General features: G+C 46.2%; 1 protein-coding gene and 1 long non-coding RNA gene across 2 annotated transcripts in view; one reads left to right on the top strand and one right to left on the bottom strand.

The window, feature by feature from the left end:
• Positions 1-14,946, bottom strand: part of TMED10 (transmembrane p24 trafficking protein 10) — a 31,732-nt gene extending 16,786 nt beyond the window's left edge. Inside the window, exon 1 of the mRNA XM_040975270.1 lies at positions 14,636-14,946. Coding sequence (XP_040831204.1) covers positions 14,636-14,860 — 225 coding nt within the window. The 5' untranslated portion in view covers positions 14,861-14,946. The remainder of the gene's footprint in view (positions 1-14,635) is intronic.
• A 244-nt stretch (positions 14,947-15,190) lies between these two features.
• Positions 15,191-17,393, top strand: part of LOC121152958 — a 72,306-nt gene continuing 70,103 nt past the window's right edge. Inside the window, exon 1 of the long non-coding RNA XR_005883328.1 lies at positions 15,191-15,693. This is a non-coding gene — a long non-coding RNA (uncharacterized LOC121152958). The remainder of the gene's footprint in view (positions 15,694-17,393) is intronic.

The raw sequence follows: 17,393 nt of genomic DNA, 5'->3' as shown, positions 1-17,393 counted from the left end.
TCTCCTAACCCCAACATCATTACATAAAGCAGCAGGTAGCTAAAATTAGGGACGAGGAAACTGGGCCAAAGTCAATGACTAACCAGAACTGGCCAAGTCTAAAGGGCTGAAATGATGGTTTTTAATTTCCTTTAATTAAAATGTTCTGATTACAGATCACCTTAAAAGATGATCTTAATTGAAAGGGCTCATTTTTCCTTTGAAAATTCTACTGGAGATCCATCTTGGAAATATGCTAAACACTGTTTCTTTCACCAACTGTAACACCAAGCCAATAATGGAGTCTTTTCTTCCCTTTTGAAACTAAAAATATTTATCACAAATTTCTCTAATCAAACAAAGGTAATAACAAGCTGTACAACTAGCCTCCATGACATCAAAGAATAGGAAGTAATAAAGATTTGTTTCTAGATAACACCTTCTGAAGAAAAGCAAACCTAAGTTCACAACTAAAAAACTACAGAAGAAAGTGTTAATTGTACACGCAGAGTAGCTAGCTGGTTTTGAGAACATGTGAATGCGCACACTGAAACTGTTAGATGCACGAGAAGCGAGGTCAGCAGGGAATAAGCTTGTTTGTAATTGGATTTTCTTGGCAAGAAACAGGCTCTGGATCAGGTGCTGTTTCTAAAGCCTACCCCATGCCTTTACCAAACCGTTCAAGAAAACACCCTAATTTACAGGGCACCTGCATGTAGCTTAGGCCAATAAAGCAACTATAAATAAAACAGAACAGAGATTACCTGGAGCAAGAAAAAAAATAGTATCAGGAACCTGAACTGGGCCCCTCCTCTTCAAGTGCCAGGATCCCACAGGGGTACCTGTTCGTGTCCCAGCTGCTCCACTTTCCATCCAGCTCCCTGCTTATAGCCTGGGAAAACAGTGGAGAATGGCCCAAAGTTTTGGTACCTGGGACCCTGCACCCATGTGAGAGACCCAGAAAAACTCCAGGCTTCAGATTGACTCAGCTCCAGCTGTTGCATCCATTTGGGGAGGTGGGCCAGTGGAAGATTTTTCTGTCTTTACTCTGCAAAGATCTGCCTTTCCAATGAAAATAAGTAAGTCTTTTTAAAAATAATGACAAAAAGAACCTGATTTAAGCAAATGATATCTGTACAATAAGTTTGGCTCAAAGTTTTCTGGGAATCAAGATGCAAAGTCTGAAAGAGAAACAAGTTGGCTCACATATCATTTGTTTTCTGATGAAAGCTTACAAATTTATCTCAGGGACAATTTTCCGGGAACTAAACACAAATAATTAATCAGGAATATACTTGTAAAAGGCTTTGACCAATATTAGATTCCTCATTTTCAACAGTCTTGCTATAAAGATACACACACAGTTCAAGTGCATTCATCCATAAGGCTGAGTAACCCGAGGGGCCAGCACGAATGTCCCTGCTTCTCCCTGGCTCCTCAGCATCACCACTATTCTCCCCACGCTAACTCACTTCTGCTGCTCACGGGATTCCTACCTTGCTCTAAAGTTGCAAGAAGCATTGGACCACTCCTGCTACAACAGTTGTGCTTATTAAAAAAAAAAAGGTGGGGGCGGGGGGAAATAATTGGATGGTGGTGGTGGCAGAGTGGGGTACCAGGAAGATGCTGTGGCAAGTAAAGCCATCACCTACAGTGCTGGCACTCCATATGGGTACAAGTTTGAGTCCCACTGCTCCACTTCTGATCCAGCTCCCTGCTAATGTGCCTGGGAAAACAGCAGGGGATATAATCCAGGTTCTGGGGACCCTGCACCTACATGGGAGATCTCGAAGAAGCTCCTGGCTTCTGATCAGCTTAGCTCTGGCTGTTGTGGCCATTTAGGGAGTGAATCAGCAGATGGAAGACCTATCTTTCCTTGCTCTGTAAAAGTCCACCTTTCAAATAAAAATAAGAAAACCTTCAAAAAAATATTTTAAAAGCTCCAAAGTATACACCATCCATGGATTCAGACTGATACAAATGATGGAATGAAGAGGGAGAAGAGCCAAATTTTCCTATACAGTAGACTCAACGGTTGCACAACCTAACTCAGCCCTCCTTCAGGGTGGGCTCCACACAGTGACTTCCTTCCACAGAATCCAGTGGACAAAGGGTGAGGAGTGGGGAGGGAGAGCAACTTTCCAATGGAGTAACCTAATAGCAACTCACCCAGATGCCCCGGGTTAAAATTATTCTCATTTATTTATTTGAGAGGGAAAGAGATCTTACATCTGCTGGTTCACTCACTAAATACCAGCAATGAGCAGGTCTGGGCTAGACTCAACAGACAGGAAGAAACTCCATCCCTGTCTCTACATCAATGGCAGGTGCCCAAAAGACTCAAGTCATTTTCCACTACCTGCTTCTTAGCTGGATTGGAAGAGCAGCCAGGATTCAAACTGCACCCTAAGTAGTAACTTAACCTGCTGTGCCACAATGCTGACCCAGACCTCGGTCGTATCAACAGTGTCAAATCACGTCAATATGGGATGGTCCTCTTCTCCAAATCTTAGCCCTAGTCATCATCGTTGTCTTCTTCATGCATTTTTAAAAATTATTTATTTATCTTTATTAGGGAGGCAGATTTACGAAGAGAAGGAGAATTAAAAGACCTGCCATCTCAGGTGAATTAACATGGCTTATGGGGGAAGTGACAAGAATACTGGCACAGGTCACAGACAACTTTCATTTGCTGAGTCAACTCCAAACCCCACCATCCAAGAATACCTACCCTTTGATCCATTTAAAAATCAAAACAGGAGCTAGCACTGAGGTATAGTGGGTGACAGTGGAATCTCACTCGGGTGCTGGTTGAGTCTTGGCTGTTCCACTTCAATCCAACTCCCTGCTAAGGTACCTGGAAAAGCAGTGGAAAATGGTCCAAATACTTGGACCCCTACTACCCCACGGTAGACCTGGAAGAAGCTCCCGGCTCCTGACTTTAGCACAGCCTAGCTCTAGCCACTGTGGCCATCTGGAGGGTGAGCCAGCAGATGGAAATTCTATCTTAATCCCCTCTCTGTAATTCTGCCTTTTAATAAATAAATAAATTAATTAATTAAGAACAAAGCAAAGAGCCAAAAACAGGACCTGAGTTGTGACTGGGTTAAACCACTGCATGTGACACTGGCATCCCATGAGCTCCACCTGCAATCCAGTTGCCTGCTAGATGTGCCTGGGAAAGTAGCAGCACATGGCTCTAGTGTCTGGGCTCCGCCATAAACATGGCAAACCCTAACAGAGTTCTTGGTTTCTGACTTTGGCAGGGCCCTGCCCCAGCCTTGCAGCCATTTAGTGAGTAGAAACAGAAGATGGAAGATAACTCTATCCCGTATCAGTTACCCCACCTTTTAAACAAATAAAGGCCACAGTGGCCCAAGCTGGGCTGGTCAAGTACTGGCTGCTCCACTTTTGGTTCAGCTTCTTGCTACTGTGCCCGGATAAGGGAGCAGATGTTGGCCTTACTGTGGGAGGCCCAGATGGAGCTTCTGGCTCATGGCTGTGGAGATCACAAATCAGAGGATGGAAAAACTGTCTCTTCCTCTCCCTGATATTCTGCTTTTCAAATAAATAAATACATCTTAAGGAAGGAGGGAAAGAAAAGGCAGTTCAATAGAGACCTATGAGAGAAAGGAAGAGAGGAAGGGAGGGAGGGAGAGAATGAACCTTCCACCTACTGGCTCACTCCCCAAATGGCTGCAGCAGAACCATGTAGGTCTCTTACGTGGCCGACAGGAGCCTAAGCACTTGAGGTATCAGCTGCCGCCTCCTAGGATGCAGGAGCAGGGAATCAGACTAGAAGCAGAGTAGCTGGGACTTGAACCTGGTGCTCTAACACAGGGTACAGGTGTCCCAAGCAGCATATTAAAGCAGAAGGAACAGCTCACTACAAACACAGTTTTAGGAGCTGGCATTGTGTTACAGTGAGTTACAATGCTGCCTGAAATGCCAGCATTACCAATGAGCACCGGGTCCAGTCCTGGCTACTCTACTTCCAATCTAGCACCCAGCTAACATGCCTGGGAAAACAGCCAAAGAAAGCCTAAGGGCTTGGGCCCCTGTACCCACATGGGAAACGCAGAGGAGTTCCTGGCTCCTGGCTTTGGCCTGGCCCAGCTCCAACCATTGTAGCCATTTCAGTAGCGAATCAGCAGACATAAGATTTTCTCTTTAAAATAAATGAATTTTTTTAAAAGACTGTAGTTTTAGACCAGAGAAACAGTATCAGAAACATTTAAGAAGCTAATACAAGTTACCACCATGTCTAAAAAAGGGAAGGACCATGAACAACTCTCTAACCTAGAAAGACTATATATTTTTTAAGATTTATTTTATTTTTGTTGGAAAGTCAGATATACAGAGAGGAGCAGAGACAAAGATCTCCTATCTGCTGGTTCACTCTCCTTAAGTGACTGCAGTGGCTGGAGCTGAGCCCATGGGAAGCCAGTAGCCAAGAGCTTCTTCCTGGTCTCCCACCTGGGTGCAGTGTTCCAAGGCTTTGGGCCATCCTCGACTGCTTTCCCAAGCCACAAGCATGAGTTGGAAGGGAAGCAGAGCAGCTGGGATACAAACCAGTGCCTGGACATGCAAGGTGAGGACTTTAGCCACTAGCCTACTGCTCCAGGCCCAAGAAGACCTATTTAATGTTCATAAAATGAATTTACCTTTCAAACAAGAGTAAGCTCCCAGCCAATCAACTAGATTCCCAAAGCCAAAGGAGTAATTTAAGTTTCACGCAACACAAAGTCAGAAAGACCATGAGCTACATCTGAAATTCTTTTAAATATCTAACACAATTTAGAGATAATAAAGCATAGTATAGAACCATTGATTAAGTTGAAATACAATCATTGAGACTAGAAGGCTTTTGGTAGAAGTGTTGAAACCAGAAATGGAAAATTTCCAGGCACTGGTATGATAATGGATGGATGCTCTCTTCCTGCTTCTATCAGCATTTGCTACATTAACTTAACACAAGCAATACGTCATGCCTGACTTGGAGCAGGGTGAGTGGGGGCGGAGAAAGAGTAAAGGGAAGGACGTGAGAATGTATGACCAGCAACTGTCCTAACAATACTACTGAGGGGGGTGAAGCCAGATCAAATGTTTTTTTTCATACTGTTCCAAAGTTATTTACGGTAAAATCCTCCAGTGTGACCCTTTTAGACACAAACAAAGCCTTGTTCTTTCTTAACAACTAGTCCCTTGATTTCCCACACGTTATGCTGAAGAATGAGGTCGGGGGCACAGGATAAAGCAGATGACATCAACCTCCCTCAAGTCGGAGGCTTGTTTGGGAGCCCAGATTCTGGTCTGTGGCCAGTTGGCTGAGCTTACAGAGGGCTCCACTGTGCAAGGTGCCAGGCTGCGTAAGCACACGGGGGCCGCAGTGCACACCAACCGCCAGTCAGCAGTTCACACAAGAAACAGCACCGCGGTCACCGCACCCCACCAGGCCATCCTTTCTAAATCTGTTCTGCTGTCCCAGAAACTAGATTCAGCCTTCAGAAGTCATCACAGAGGCAGGGTGCAGCCATTTCAGACACCATACTGCCCCCTTCTCCACCTCAGCTCCCAACAGGGAAGGCTAAGGACATTGTGTTCTGAACAACGTAGACTGTGTAAATGAAGCAGCACAGTCTTTTCCAGCTATGGAGAAAGGTTAACTAAAAGCTAGTCAGCTTGTATAGTATACAAAAGGAAGCTTGACTTTAATAACTACTGAATGTTAATGTACCAATTAGCCTTCTGCATCGAAACATCTAGTTATGGCCTTGTTTCTTTTTCTTCTTTAAGATCCATTTTATTTTCCATTGGAAAGGCAGATTTACAGAGAAGAGAGACAGATCTTCCATCTGCTGGTTCACTCCCTAAATGGCCACAATGACTGGAGCCGAGCCAATCTGAGGCCAGGAGCCAGGAGCCGGCTGGTACAGGGTTCCAAGGACTTGGGCCATCCTCAACTGCTTTCCCAGGCTCCAGGTAGGGAATTGGATCTGAAGTAGAGCAATTAGGACACAAACCGGTGCCCACATTGGGATGCCAACACTTGTAGGGGGGAAGATTAGCCAACTGAGCCATTGTGCTGACCACCATGCATTTGCTTCTAACCCACTGGACAGTAAATATAAATTTGACAAGGCCTTATTTGTTTCCCAGGGTATTAAAAAAAAAATCAGCCCAAGGAAAGGTCCGCAGTGTAGTGTATGTGTATACACACAGGATAGAGAGACAGGCGGACACGTAAGCAGAGACTCACATACACATGGACAGGTGCCCACAACAGCCTGGGGTGGGCCAGGTCAAAGTTGGGAGGCAGGGGCGCAGCCATCAAGTCATGTCTCCCATGTGGGTGCCGGGGATCCAAGTGCTAGGCTGTCACCTGCTACCTCCCAGGGTCTAGGAACTAGGAACGGAGCCAGGACTCAAACTCTGGCCCTTCCTCTCTGCAGGAAGGTCAAGATTAATCATTACCAGCAGGTTCTGTCTTTCCTTTCTGGTCAAGATGATGAGAACTCACTATTTAGGCAACAACCTGTGTCAACCTACACAAAAATCAACCAGCCTAAAATGTTCAACATTAACGACCATTCTGAATCATAAAGAGCACTGGATTCTATTAAGCAATTGTTGTATTAGGCTTTTTTTTTTAAATTTAGTCTTGGGGATGAATATATATATATATATATATATATATATATGTATTTTAAGATTTTATTTTTATTGGAAAATCAGATATACAGAGAGGAGGACAGAGAGGAAGATCTTCTGTTCTTCTGTCCACTGGTTCACTCCCCAAGCAGCCACAATGGCCACAGTTGAGCTGATCCGAAGCCAGGAGCCCGGAGCCTCCTCCGGGTATACCATGTGGGTGCAGGGTCCAAAGGCTTTGGGCTGTCCTTGACTGCTTTCCCAGGCCACAAGTAGGGAATTGAATGGGAAGCAGGACTGCTGAAATTAGAACCGGCATCCATATGGGATTGAGCGCATGCAAGGTGAGAACTTCAGCCGCTAAGCTACCACACCGGGCCCTGTATATGTATTTTAAGATTTATTTATTTTTATTGGAATATTAGATTTACAGAGAGAAGGATCTTCCATCCGCTGGTTCATTCCCTAAGTGGCCACAATGGCTGGAGCCAATCTGAAGTCAGGAGCCCTGAGCTTCTGGGTCTCCCATGTGGTTGTAGGGTCCCAAGGTTTTGGACTGTCCTCTGCTGCTTTCCCATCCCACAAGCAGGGAACTAGAAGGCAAGTGGAACAACTGGGATATGAACTGGTGCCTACCTGGGATCTCAGCGCGTGCAAAGTGAGGACTTTAGCCACTAAGCTACCACATGGGGTCTCTCTCTCTCTCTCTCTTAATTTGAAAGGCAGTGTTATAGAAAGAGAAGACAAACATTGATACAGACACAGAGAGAGGGATTTTCTGTCTACCAGAACAGGTGCCAGGTGTTCCAGGTCTTGCACATGGGTGAGGGCTCCCACATTGCTTTCCTAGGTGCATCAGCAGGGAGCTAAACCAGGAGTAGAGCAGCCGTGACTTGAACTAGTGCCCAACTGAGATTAGGTGTCACAAGTGGGGACTTAACATGCTATGCCATTTCCTCCATAGATTTCAATAGAATAGAATTAGGATTTTAAGCCTCTATGATATGACTGCTATATGTTTTATTATGGTTGTGATATAATGGGAAAACTTCTATATTCACAATGAATTGATATTTCCTACTTTAATTTTGTGCAGCAAAGTCTTTGCATCTAGTAAAATACAGCCCAATTTAGCCTTGTTTTGTGAAACGAGTAGAAAAGGGATTGTGGGATACTCAATTGGAAGTCTCAATGAAATGCATTTGAATACAACCCTGAAGCAAAAATCTGCCACAGAATCCCACACGCATCAATCCACTTCTATTTCTGTCTAGAGATCTCCCCTGACGTCCACTCAAATACTCCTGACCCCATCAATCTCCAATATCTTCTACTGCTTGCTTTTTCATTATAGTATTTATCACTACATGAAAAAATTATTTTATCATTTATCTACTGGAGAGGCAGTAGAACTTCCATCCAGCAGTTTACCCCTCTAAAACCTGTAACAGTTGATCCTGGTTGAGGCTGAGCTGGAAGCGAGGCAGGGATCTGGAGCGAGACGGCTAAGCTGGGAATTCAGCACACTCTGAAGTGGGTCACAGGGGCCAGAAATTTTTTTAACTTTTTTGTTTCATTAACCTAATGAACTCAAGATCTTTTTTTATTTTTAAAGATTTATTTATTTTTATTGGAAAGGCAGATATACAGAGAGGATATACACAGACAGAAAGATCTTCCATCTGCTGGTTCACTCCCCAAATGACCAGAGCTGAGCTGATCTGAAGCCACGAGTCAGGAACTTCTTCCAGGTCTCCTATGTGGGTGCGGGGTTCCAAGGCTTTGAGACATCCTCCACTGCTTTCTCATGCCACAAGCAGGGAGCTGGACCAGAGCGGGGCAGCTGGCACAAGAACCAGTGGCCATACAGGATGCCAGTCCTTGCAGGCAGAGGATTAGTCAGTTGAGGCATCACACTGGTCTGACCTCAAGGACTTTTCTTCATCTGCCCATCGACTGTCTCATTTCCATATTCACAGCCAGGAAAGGCACATACCAAATATCTAACAAATGCTCCTTGAATGAAAAAACAATTACAAAATATTCAACAACTCCTCTCATTATAACATTCCATATCTAGTCACTTCAATGACAGAGAGGTTCCCTGACAGGAAACCAAAACAGCAATTCTGTTTCCACTCAATAGAAGAGAACTAAAATCCAAGGAACATAATAGGAAATCCCATAGGACAAAGACCCTGCCCATCTCAGTGAGTCCTAGGGATGCTCTGAGGCCAGGCACTCCATCACACTGACCAGGGCTGGGGAGGAGGGCTAAGTGATTCCTCCAGCACCCCTCATCCTCTGAGCAATGGAGATGCTAGGATAGGAAGCCCACCGACTCTAGATCCAGGCTGCAGAGACCACCAGACCACAGAGCCTCTCAAAGAGATGAAGCAGTCAGCTCAGATGTCCAACAATGGGTATGTGAACCCAAAAGCACCGAGATGCATGGCATGAAGGAGGTCAGAGTGAGCGCCATTCTATACACAGAGAATGCCAGGTCAAACAGGAGGCATTCCAAGGTCAGTGGTGATCCAGGTACGAGGGCACAGCGCTCAGAAGAACTGTTTAAAGTGTTCTCCACGAAGGAAGAGCAATGGGTCAGGGTTCAGGCAGCAGTCCCATGTGCCCGGGACAAGCACAGGCAGTGCCACAATGAAGCAGGTGGCCTTGGCTCAAAGAGTTTCCAGCTAGCACAGCAGCTGGGTCAATACAAATCCGTAACAAAAGGACTTAGTGCAGGCACAGCCACTGGACATTAAGAAGACATGACAATAGGCAGAAGATGAAGCAGGGACTGCAGCCAGCCAGGAGATCTTTCTGGGAGAGTCAGAGCAGCACTGGATGTTGTGACCAGCAGGCCATGTGGTACACTACGGAGGATTTCCCATTCCCCTCCTTCCTGTGCCCACAGCCGAGCTCCAAGGGCGTGTTCACAGGAGACCCTGTTCTGGCAGCTTGCACTTCAGAAGCTGAAACAGTGCATGGACAGAGTTCTTGAGGCAAAGTCTGAGCCATGAGGGGTCAGGACGGGAGAAGTAGCATAATGAAAAAGGTCGCAGCTGTACTCAGGGGTTGGATCCAGCTCACAAATGTGTTCCAGCCCTGTAGTAGGTAAACTGCATTTTTGTGAAATGACACCCAGCTTGTGGTCTCTAAAAACCATTCCTACAAAGAGGGGCTGGACTTGCTCTGGTTAAAGGCTGACCACAGACAAGAGAGGTCAAGGGCACCTTGAAATGACCAGAGCTCACAGAGCCAGTGTCCAAGAGGAAGGAGCCGGTGGCCCAGGAACAGATGCCACTGACTAAAACACAAGGATTCTAAAAACTGAAACCATTTTTAAATACATTTAGCATAACACTGTTAAAAACAAAAACTCTCACTGGATCAATTCCTTATTCTGAAGAGTACCAACTGGAAGGAAGGAATTGTACATTTACACGCTTACATGAATTGTGGATTTCAGGGTCGTCAAAGGGTCTTAACTGATCGATTCCTTAACAAGAATTTCAATTAGTAAACAAGGTAAAAGAATGACAGAAGGAGAAAACCATCATTACAAAACCTCAATGAAAGAGTAAATACACAGGGTCGTCATCAGTGGATTCCTAAGTGAAAGATTAATGGGAAGCTGGTACCACCTGGGTAGCCAGAAAAATGCCACCACATCCCAATTCCCAGAAAGACAACCATCCCATCAGCCACGGGATTGTGGAGAGGTGACTGAATCAAGGTCAGATATGGGCAGGGTTCGGCACGAGGGTCCTTTAGGAAAAGGGGTGGCAGGAGAGTCCAAGATAAAATCGCTGACGCAAGGAAAAGGAGAGGAGTGAGAGAGAGGTGGGGGAAAGGAGCGAGTCAGAGCCAGGATACTTGGCCACTCACGGGCTTTCACAGTCATGAGCCAAGAACCAAAAACGTACTGGGAGGAGTCCCGCCTGCCAGAATTGGGAAGAAACAGGTCAGCTAGCCACCATGTGTGTGGTAACTGGCACTAATACACCCACTGACGGGTGTGTTAGAAGTAAAGGGCACAAAAGGTCTGAGTTTCTGCTGGGATGCCACAACACCATCCACGTAGGACCTTGACACAAAGATTACCCTGAATATGACCACATCTTTATAACATATGATTTATAAAAACGATATGGCAATGAAGTGTATAAGCCGCATCCAAAACACAGAACTTTTTAAAAGGATAATGGATTTCAAGAACTGTGGTAGCAAGTTACATCAAGTTTCAACATATTACACCAAATCAGAGTGCCAGCTTCCAATACAGCTTCCTGCTAAATGCCAGAGAAAGCAGTGGAAAATGGCCCGAGGACTTGTATCCCTGTACCCAGGAGGGAGCTCCTGGCTGCTGCTTCTGCTTGGTCCAGTTCCAACTGTTGTGGTCATCTACAGAGCAAACTAGCAGGTTAAAGATCTCTTCTTTCTATCACTCCACTTTTCAAATAATAATAAAGTAAATCTTAAAACAAACACACATACACAACTCTACGCATAAAAAGGAGGAGGGGGAGACTGCTTAAAGAGGCTTGAGAGTTAGATGTAACTTTGTTAAAAGATTTATTTTCATGGGAAAGGCAGATTTACAGACAGAGCAGAAACAAAGATCTTCTGTCTGCTGGTTCACTCCCAGATGGCCACAATGACAGGAACTGGGCTCTTATCTGAAATTCACGAGCCAAGAGCTTCTTATGGGTGCAGGGTCCCAAGGCTTTGGGCCATCCTCCACTGCTTTGCCAGGCCACAAGCAGGGAGGTGGACGGGAAGCAGGGCAGTGGGATAGAAACTGGCGCCCACACAGGATGCTGGCACTCGGAGGTGGCAGATTAGCCAGTTGGGAGCCACTGTGCCAACTCTTAAAACCTAATTTTAAATATGTATTTTTAAGACCAGAGGGGAAATTGGAATATGAACTGGGAATTTTATGGCATTAAAGAATTAGTGTTGGTTTTGAGGAATAATTAAACTATAACATAACATTGTGGCTATACTCATACATATATATTTAAGAGATTCATGCTGAAGTATGCTATAGTGAAATATAACATCTGTGGTTTACTTAAAACAGTTTGGCAGGGTATACAATGTGGTGCAGCAGGTTATGGCCCAACCTGAAATGCCCAATTTCCAGTTACTGCGTTGCTGAACTAACGCCCCATGAATGGACTTGGGAAGGCAGCAGACAACAGGCTAAGTATCTGAGGCCCTGTCACCCACATGGGAGACTTGGCCAGAGCTCCTGGCCCAGGAACCACCATGGAATTAATCAGCACATGAAAAATCTCTTTCTCCCTTGTTCTGCCTTAAAATAAATCAATCTTTTAAAAATTAGCTTAAAATGATAAAGGAAGACAGTTAAGATGAAACAAGTTTGGCAAGAATCTACTGGCTCGGACCTGGTGTAGTAGCCTAGTGGCTAAAGTCCTTACCTTGCACATGCCAGGATCCCATATGGACAACCAGTTCTAATCCTGGCTGTCCCACTTCCCATCCTGTTTCCTGCTTGTGGCCTGGAAAAGCAGTCAGGACAGCCCAAAGCCTTGGGACCCTGTACCCGCGTGGGAGACCCAGAAGAGGCTCTGGGCTCCTGGTTTCGGATTGGTGCAGCTTTGGCTGCAAAGAGCCAATCAGTGGATGGAAGAGCTCCCTCTCTGCATATCTGACTTTCCAAAAATATAGGCATATCTTAAAAAAAAAAAAAAGGATATATCAGCTAAATCTGGGTAATGGGGGTAGAGGTAGACCCACTTTACTCACACAGTATTCTCTGTAACAGTAAAAATAAACCCACGCCCAAGCTAATTTGAAGTGGCTGGTAACATTTAAACTTTCACATAAACAATACGGATTTCTGAAAAATCAGGTGTGGCAAGAGTGACCACAGCAGCAGAGGATGGCCCAAGACCTTGGGATCCTGCACCTACAAGGAAGACCTGAAGGAGGCCCCTGGCTCCCACCTTCGGATTGGCTCAGGTCTGGCCATTGAGGCCATTTGGGGAGTGAAACAGAGGATGGAAGATCTGTCCCTCCTCTCTCTGTAAAAATCTGCCTTTCAAATAAAAACAGAAACAAAAAAGAAGCTCCAAGACAAGCTGGAAAACAAGTGAGTTTAAGGGCACTGTTCGTGGTAGCTCTAAATAGAATACAAACTGGGAGGTGAGAAGATACACAGCTTAAACACGATCCTTAGGAGCACTGCAGAGCATTCTGGGAAATTTAAGCCATCACATGAGTAACAGTGAGCCAGATGGGTTTGTAAGTATAAAAACAGGAGCAGGTGTTTCACACAGCCGTTAGGTGGCAAGTGTCCTTCATTACAGAACCTGAGCTGGACACCCTGCTCCAGCTCCTGACCCCCGCTATCTGCTCGCGCAGACCCTGGCGGGCGGCAGGGAGGGCTGGCTGATGATTAGATTGGGTTGATGTGGCTCCTGCCCATACAGGTCCCTCCACCTCACCCTACCCCTCACTGACGGGACTGGGACGGGGAGGGAGGTGAGTCACTGCATCGGAGCTCTTTGTCTAACAATAAATAAAAATAAAAAAAGACCAAATCAGGGGGCCCAGCATGATGGCTCAATTGGTTAATCCTCCCTTGTAAGTGCCAGAACCCCAGATGGATGCGGTTCGTGTCCTGGCTGCTCCACTTTCCATCCAGCTTCTTGCTTGCGGTTTGAGAAAATACTGGAGGATGATCCAAAGCCATGGGACTCTGTAACTACCTGGGAGACATAGAAGAAGCCCTTGGCTTCTGATTTTGGATACACTCAGCTCAAGCTGTTGTGGCTCATTGAAGAATGAACCAGTTGATGGAAGATCTTTCTCCTGTCTCTCCTCCTCTCTTTAAATCTGACTTTTCAACAAAAATAAGTTAAAAAAAAAAATTAAAAAAAAAACCAGAGACCACAACCTTGTAGACCAGAACAAAGCCTCTTCATTGTTTAAATTGCTTCTGAAAATTACACAAAGATCCAGAACCATGAACCCCAAAACCTTCCATCAACCAACATTAAAATTATGACATCATGGCTTTCTTGTGTGGACAGAAGTCTGGTGCCCAGAGAGAACAGTAAAAGGAAGGCTCCCAGTGCAGTCTTCTGAAGACAGTTCACACCTCCCAATACAGTGGAAATAAATTACATCCCTACTGTCCAACACCTTAAACATAAATGGCAGCCCTGCCATATCTGAAGTTCTTTTAAGAAAAAAATGTTTCTTCCTGTGTAGTCTAAGCAAAGTCCCATTCTGTTGAAAAAAAAAAAAAAAAAAAACAGGCCACCGTGTGCTGTTTGTGAGTGTATACAACTACCTAAAACTCAAGAAAATCCTAACATCAATTATGCTCCTGATGAAAACATCAGGCAGGTCACTCCTAACTGCAAAATGGGACCAAATGGCACCACGGAAGTAGCTGTTATGGCTGAGACTTTGCCAAGTCCTAAGTCTGACTAAGTCAGAGACTACTCTGACCAAGATCTCAGCATTTTTCCGTCGACACCTCTAACAACCCAACTAAGAATCTTCATGTCCATCTGACACGAGATGACCTCTCAGAACCTCAGTTTTCTCATTTGTAAAATGGGGCCAATAGCACCGACCTACTTCACGGGGTAGAATACGAACAAAAGTGACCACGTGTATAAGTAGCGCAGCCACGGACACTGCAGGTGCTCAATTCATCGCAAGAAACTTGACTGCCTCCACTTATTCTCCTGCAAACTCTAACCTAGTCTCAGCTCGAGGTATCCTGGGACCAAACACAACCGGAGTTTCACTATATCCCAAACTCCAGGGGCCCTGGCTCAGGGGTCAGCACATCCTCCCAGGCCCTTCTAAGGGTTCCCGGACGCGCCCCGCCCACGCCAACCCGGGGTGGGAGGGCAGTGTCCATCGCGAGTCTTCCGCGCCAAGGGCCGACCCCCTTGGCCTCCGCCCGTCTTATGCTTTCCCTGGTCATCGCCCACGATCCTCCAACCCCGGGCCGCACCTTGAGGTGGGTGCGCAAGTCGACAGCGCCCGCAGACTGGTCGGTGATCTCATAGGCGCCCGTCACCAGCAGGTCCTTGTGGATCTCCTCGCGGAGACACTTGCGAGAGTTCACCGGCAGATGGAAGGAGATGGCGAGGACTGAGCTGGGGCCGAGCAGGAACAGAAACAGCAACGCCACCGGGCAGGGGCCACGCTGGGCTCGTGGGCCAGACAAACCAGACATGGTGTCGGGACACTCGTTCTCGATTCCGGGCCTCCGCAGCGCCGGAACCGGGAGGGCCCACGTGACTCACCTCTGACCTCCCCCGCCTCCGTGGCCGTCGGCGCCATTTTGAAGCCTGGCGATTTTGTTAGTTCAGTGGTAACTGAGTCGGCCATGGCAAGTTTGGGCGGCCCTGGAAGTGATTCTCCTTTAACCTCCCGGAAGCTGTACCTCTGAGTAGTGAGGGCGGTGACACCATAGCAACCAAACCCCAATAAGGAATGGCCACAAGGCCCTCCGTGGGGCCCGCCTCCTCCGTTGCCAAGGCGCGCGGGGCGGAGGCCGAGGCACCTGAAGGCCGCGGGACAGCCGGGACGTGGAACGGCTGAGGAGAATGTCCAGTTAGGAATGTGGGCCAGTGCTTGAGAGGACAGTGTGGAAGTGACCCGGTGGTCGTGAGCCGGGACAGCCGGCCCTGAGCTGCCACTTGGCTGAACTGTTTGGCCTCTCGAAGGTGCATTATTTAGCAAGCATTGACCTTCAGCTGTGCTAGATTATGTTCAAAGTAGAGTTGAGAAATGTGTTTAAATGGAGGAAAACAGCACGGCGGTCTAGGTGCTGGGGAAGCGCTCAGCAGACATCGGCTTGACCGCAGCTTGCTGGTAGACTGCAGGTAATTGGGCTGCAGGTCAGAGAGTTAGATGGAGCCTGCTCCTGGCTTTTGCCACCATTTGGAGAGTGAATCCATGGCTGGAACAACTCTGACTCTGCCTTTCGTAGGAAATATAAATAAAATAGAACAATTACCAGATTTGGGGCCAATCTGAGACCTGAACATCATACAGCTTTACCTGGTGAGTGTTTCCAAGAAAGACGAGTATTTATGTTTTAAATACACAAATACCTTTAAGAACCTATTTCTTGTAAGCAAATTCACAGGGCATTCATTCATTCATTCATTCAACAAATATTGATTTACCTACCATGTGCCAGGCATCATAGTATGCATACATATAAAGATTGTTAATTCAACAAATCATCAATGGGATGGTATTAAAAACATGCAGAGTTGGGGCCAGCACTGTTTCATAGCGTGCTAAGTGTGGCAGCACTGGCATCCCATGTCAGAGTCCTGGCTGCTCCACTTCCACTCCAGCTCCCTGCTGCTGCATCTGGGAGAGCAGTGGGAGGTGGTCCAAGTGTTTGTGTCCGTGCACCCATAAAGAAGCTCCTGGCTTCAGCCCTGGCTGTTGCAGTCATCTGGGGAGTGGACCAGTGGATGGAAGACCTCTCTGCCTTTGCCTCTCTAATTCTGCATTTCAGATATATATATATATATATGTTTATGTGTATATATATATATGGCTGAAAAAATATATGAAGTTAAATAAGAACAACTTGTGTTTAGAACCTCCATCTACATTGACAATTTGAGCCTCTAAGAAATGTCCAGAAGTTGGATTGTTTGCCCTTATAATTTAAATGACTGCTTTATATATATATATTAAATTCTTTTTAGTTTTTTTTTTTTTTAAACATGATACCGGTCTTTTTTTTTTCTTAAGATTTGTTTTTACTGGAAAGTCAGATCTACAGAAAACAGGAAAGATAGAAAGAGCTTGCATCCACTGGTTTACTCTCCAAGTAGTCGCCACAGCTGGAGCTGAGCTGATCCAAAGCCTGGAGCCAGGGGCCTCTTCTGGGTCTCCCACGTGGGTGCAGGGTCCCAAGGCCTTGGACTGTCCTCGACTGCTTTCCCAGACCACAGGCAGGGAGCTGGAAGGGAAGAGCAGCATCCAGGACACAAACTGGCACCTGTATGGGATCCCAGCGCTTGTGAGGGGAGGATTAGCCAATTGAACAATCTCCATGGGCCTAAATCCATTTAGTTCTTTTCCTAAAACTGAAGTCCAATAAACAAAACACATAAAAGAATCGTTCAATATTTTAACATTTGGCAAAGGTCATCCAATGATTATTTCACGAGATTGTCCACCTTGGACTATTTCGTTTGTTTTATACCTGGTCTGTTCAAGTTCTTAGTCAATCAGGGACATCATGATCATTTGCATCGGCCTCTGCCTGCCCAGGCACTGGGCACGGTTATCCCGTTCCTGGTGGCCTTCAAGCGTGAGCCCCTGTTGACTGTCCCCAGGTAGCTAGCACATAACGTACCTGTGCTTGTTTTCTTTACATTTCTGTCTTCATTTCCTTGTAGACTATGTGCTTTGATCCAGTGGCTGAAATGCCACTCGGGACACCTCCTCCCGTGGGAGAGGGCCTGGGATGGAGTCTTTGCCTCTCTCCTACTGCTGCTTCCAGCCTTCATGCTGATGTGCGCCCGGGGAGACCCTAGGTGATAACTCAAGTGTTGGGGTCTCTGCTCCCACGTGATTGAGTTCTTGGCTTTGGCCCTGCCCAGTCCCAGCTTCTATTACCAGCAATTGAGGAATAAACCAGCCAGTGGGAAGCTTTTTGCTGTGTATCTCTCTGACTCTACCTTTTTTGTTTGTTTATTTGTTTTTGCAGACAGAAAAGTTTATTTGCGAAGGGA

This window comes from Ochotona curzoniae, unplaced genomic scaffold, assembly GCF_017591425.1.
Source record: "Ochotona curzoniae isolate NIBS_2020 unplaced genomic scaffold, NIBS_Ocur_1.0 contig_2688, whole genome shotgun sequence".
NCBI lineage: Eukaryota > Metazoa > Chordata > Mammalia > Lagomorpha > Ochotonidae > Ochotona > Ochotona curzoniae.
The sequence above is the reverse complement of the archived record's forward strand: the minus strand, read 5'-3'. Positions and strand labels throughout refer to the sequence as shown.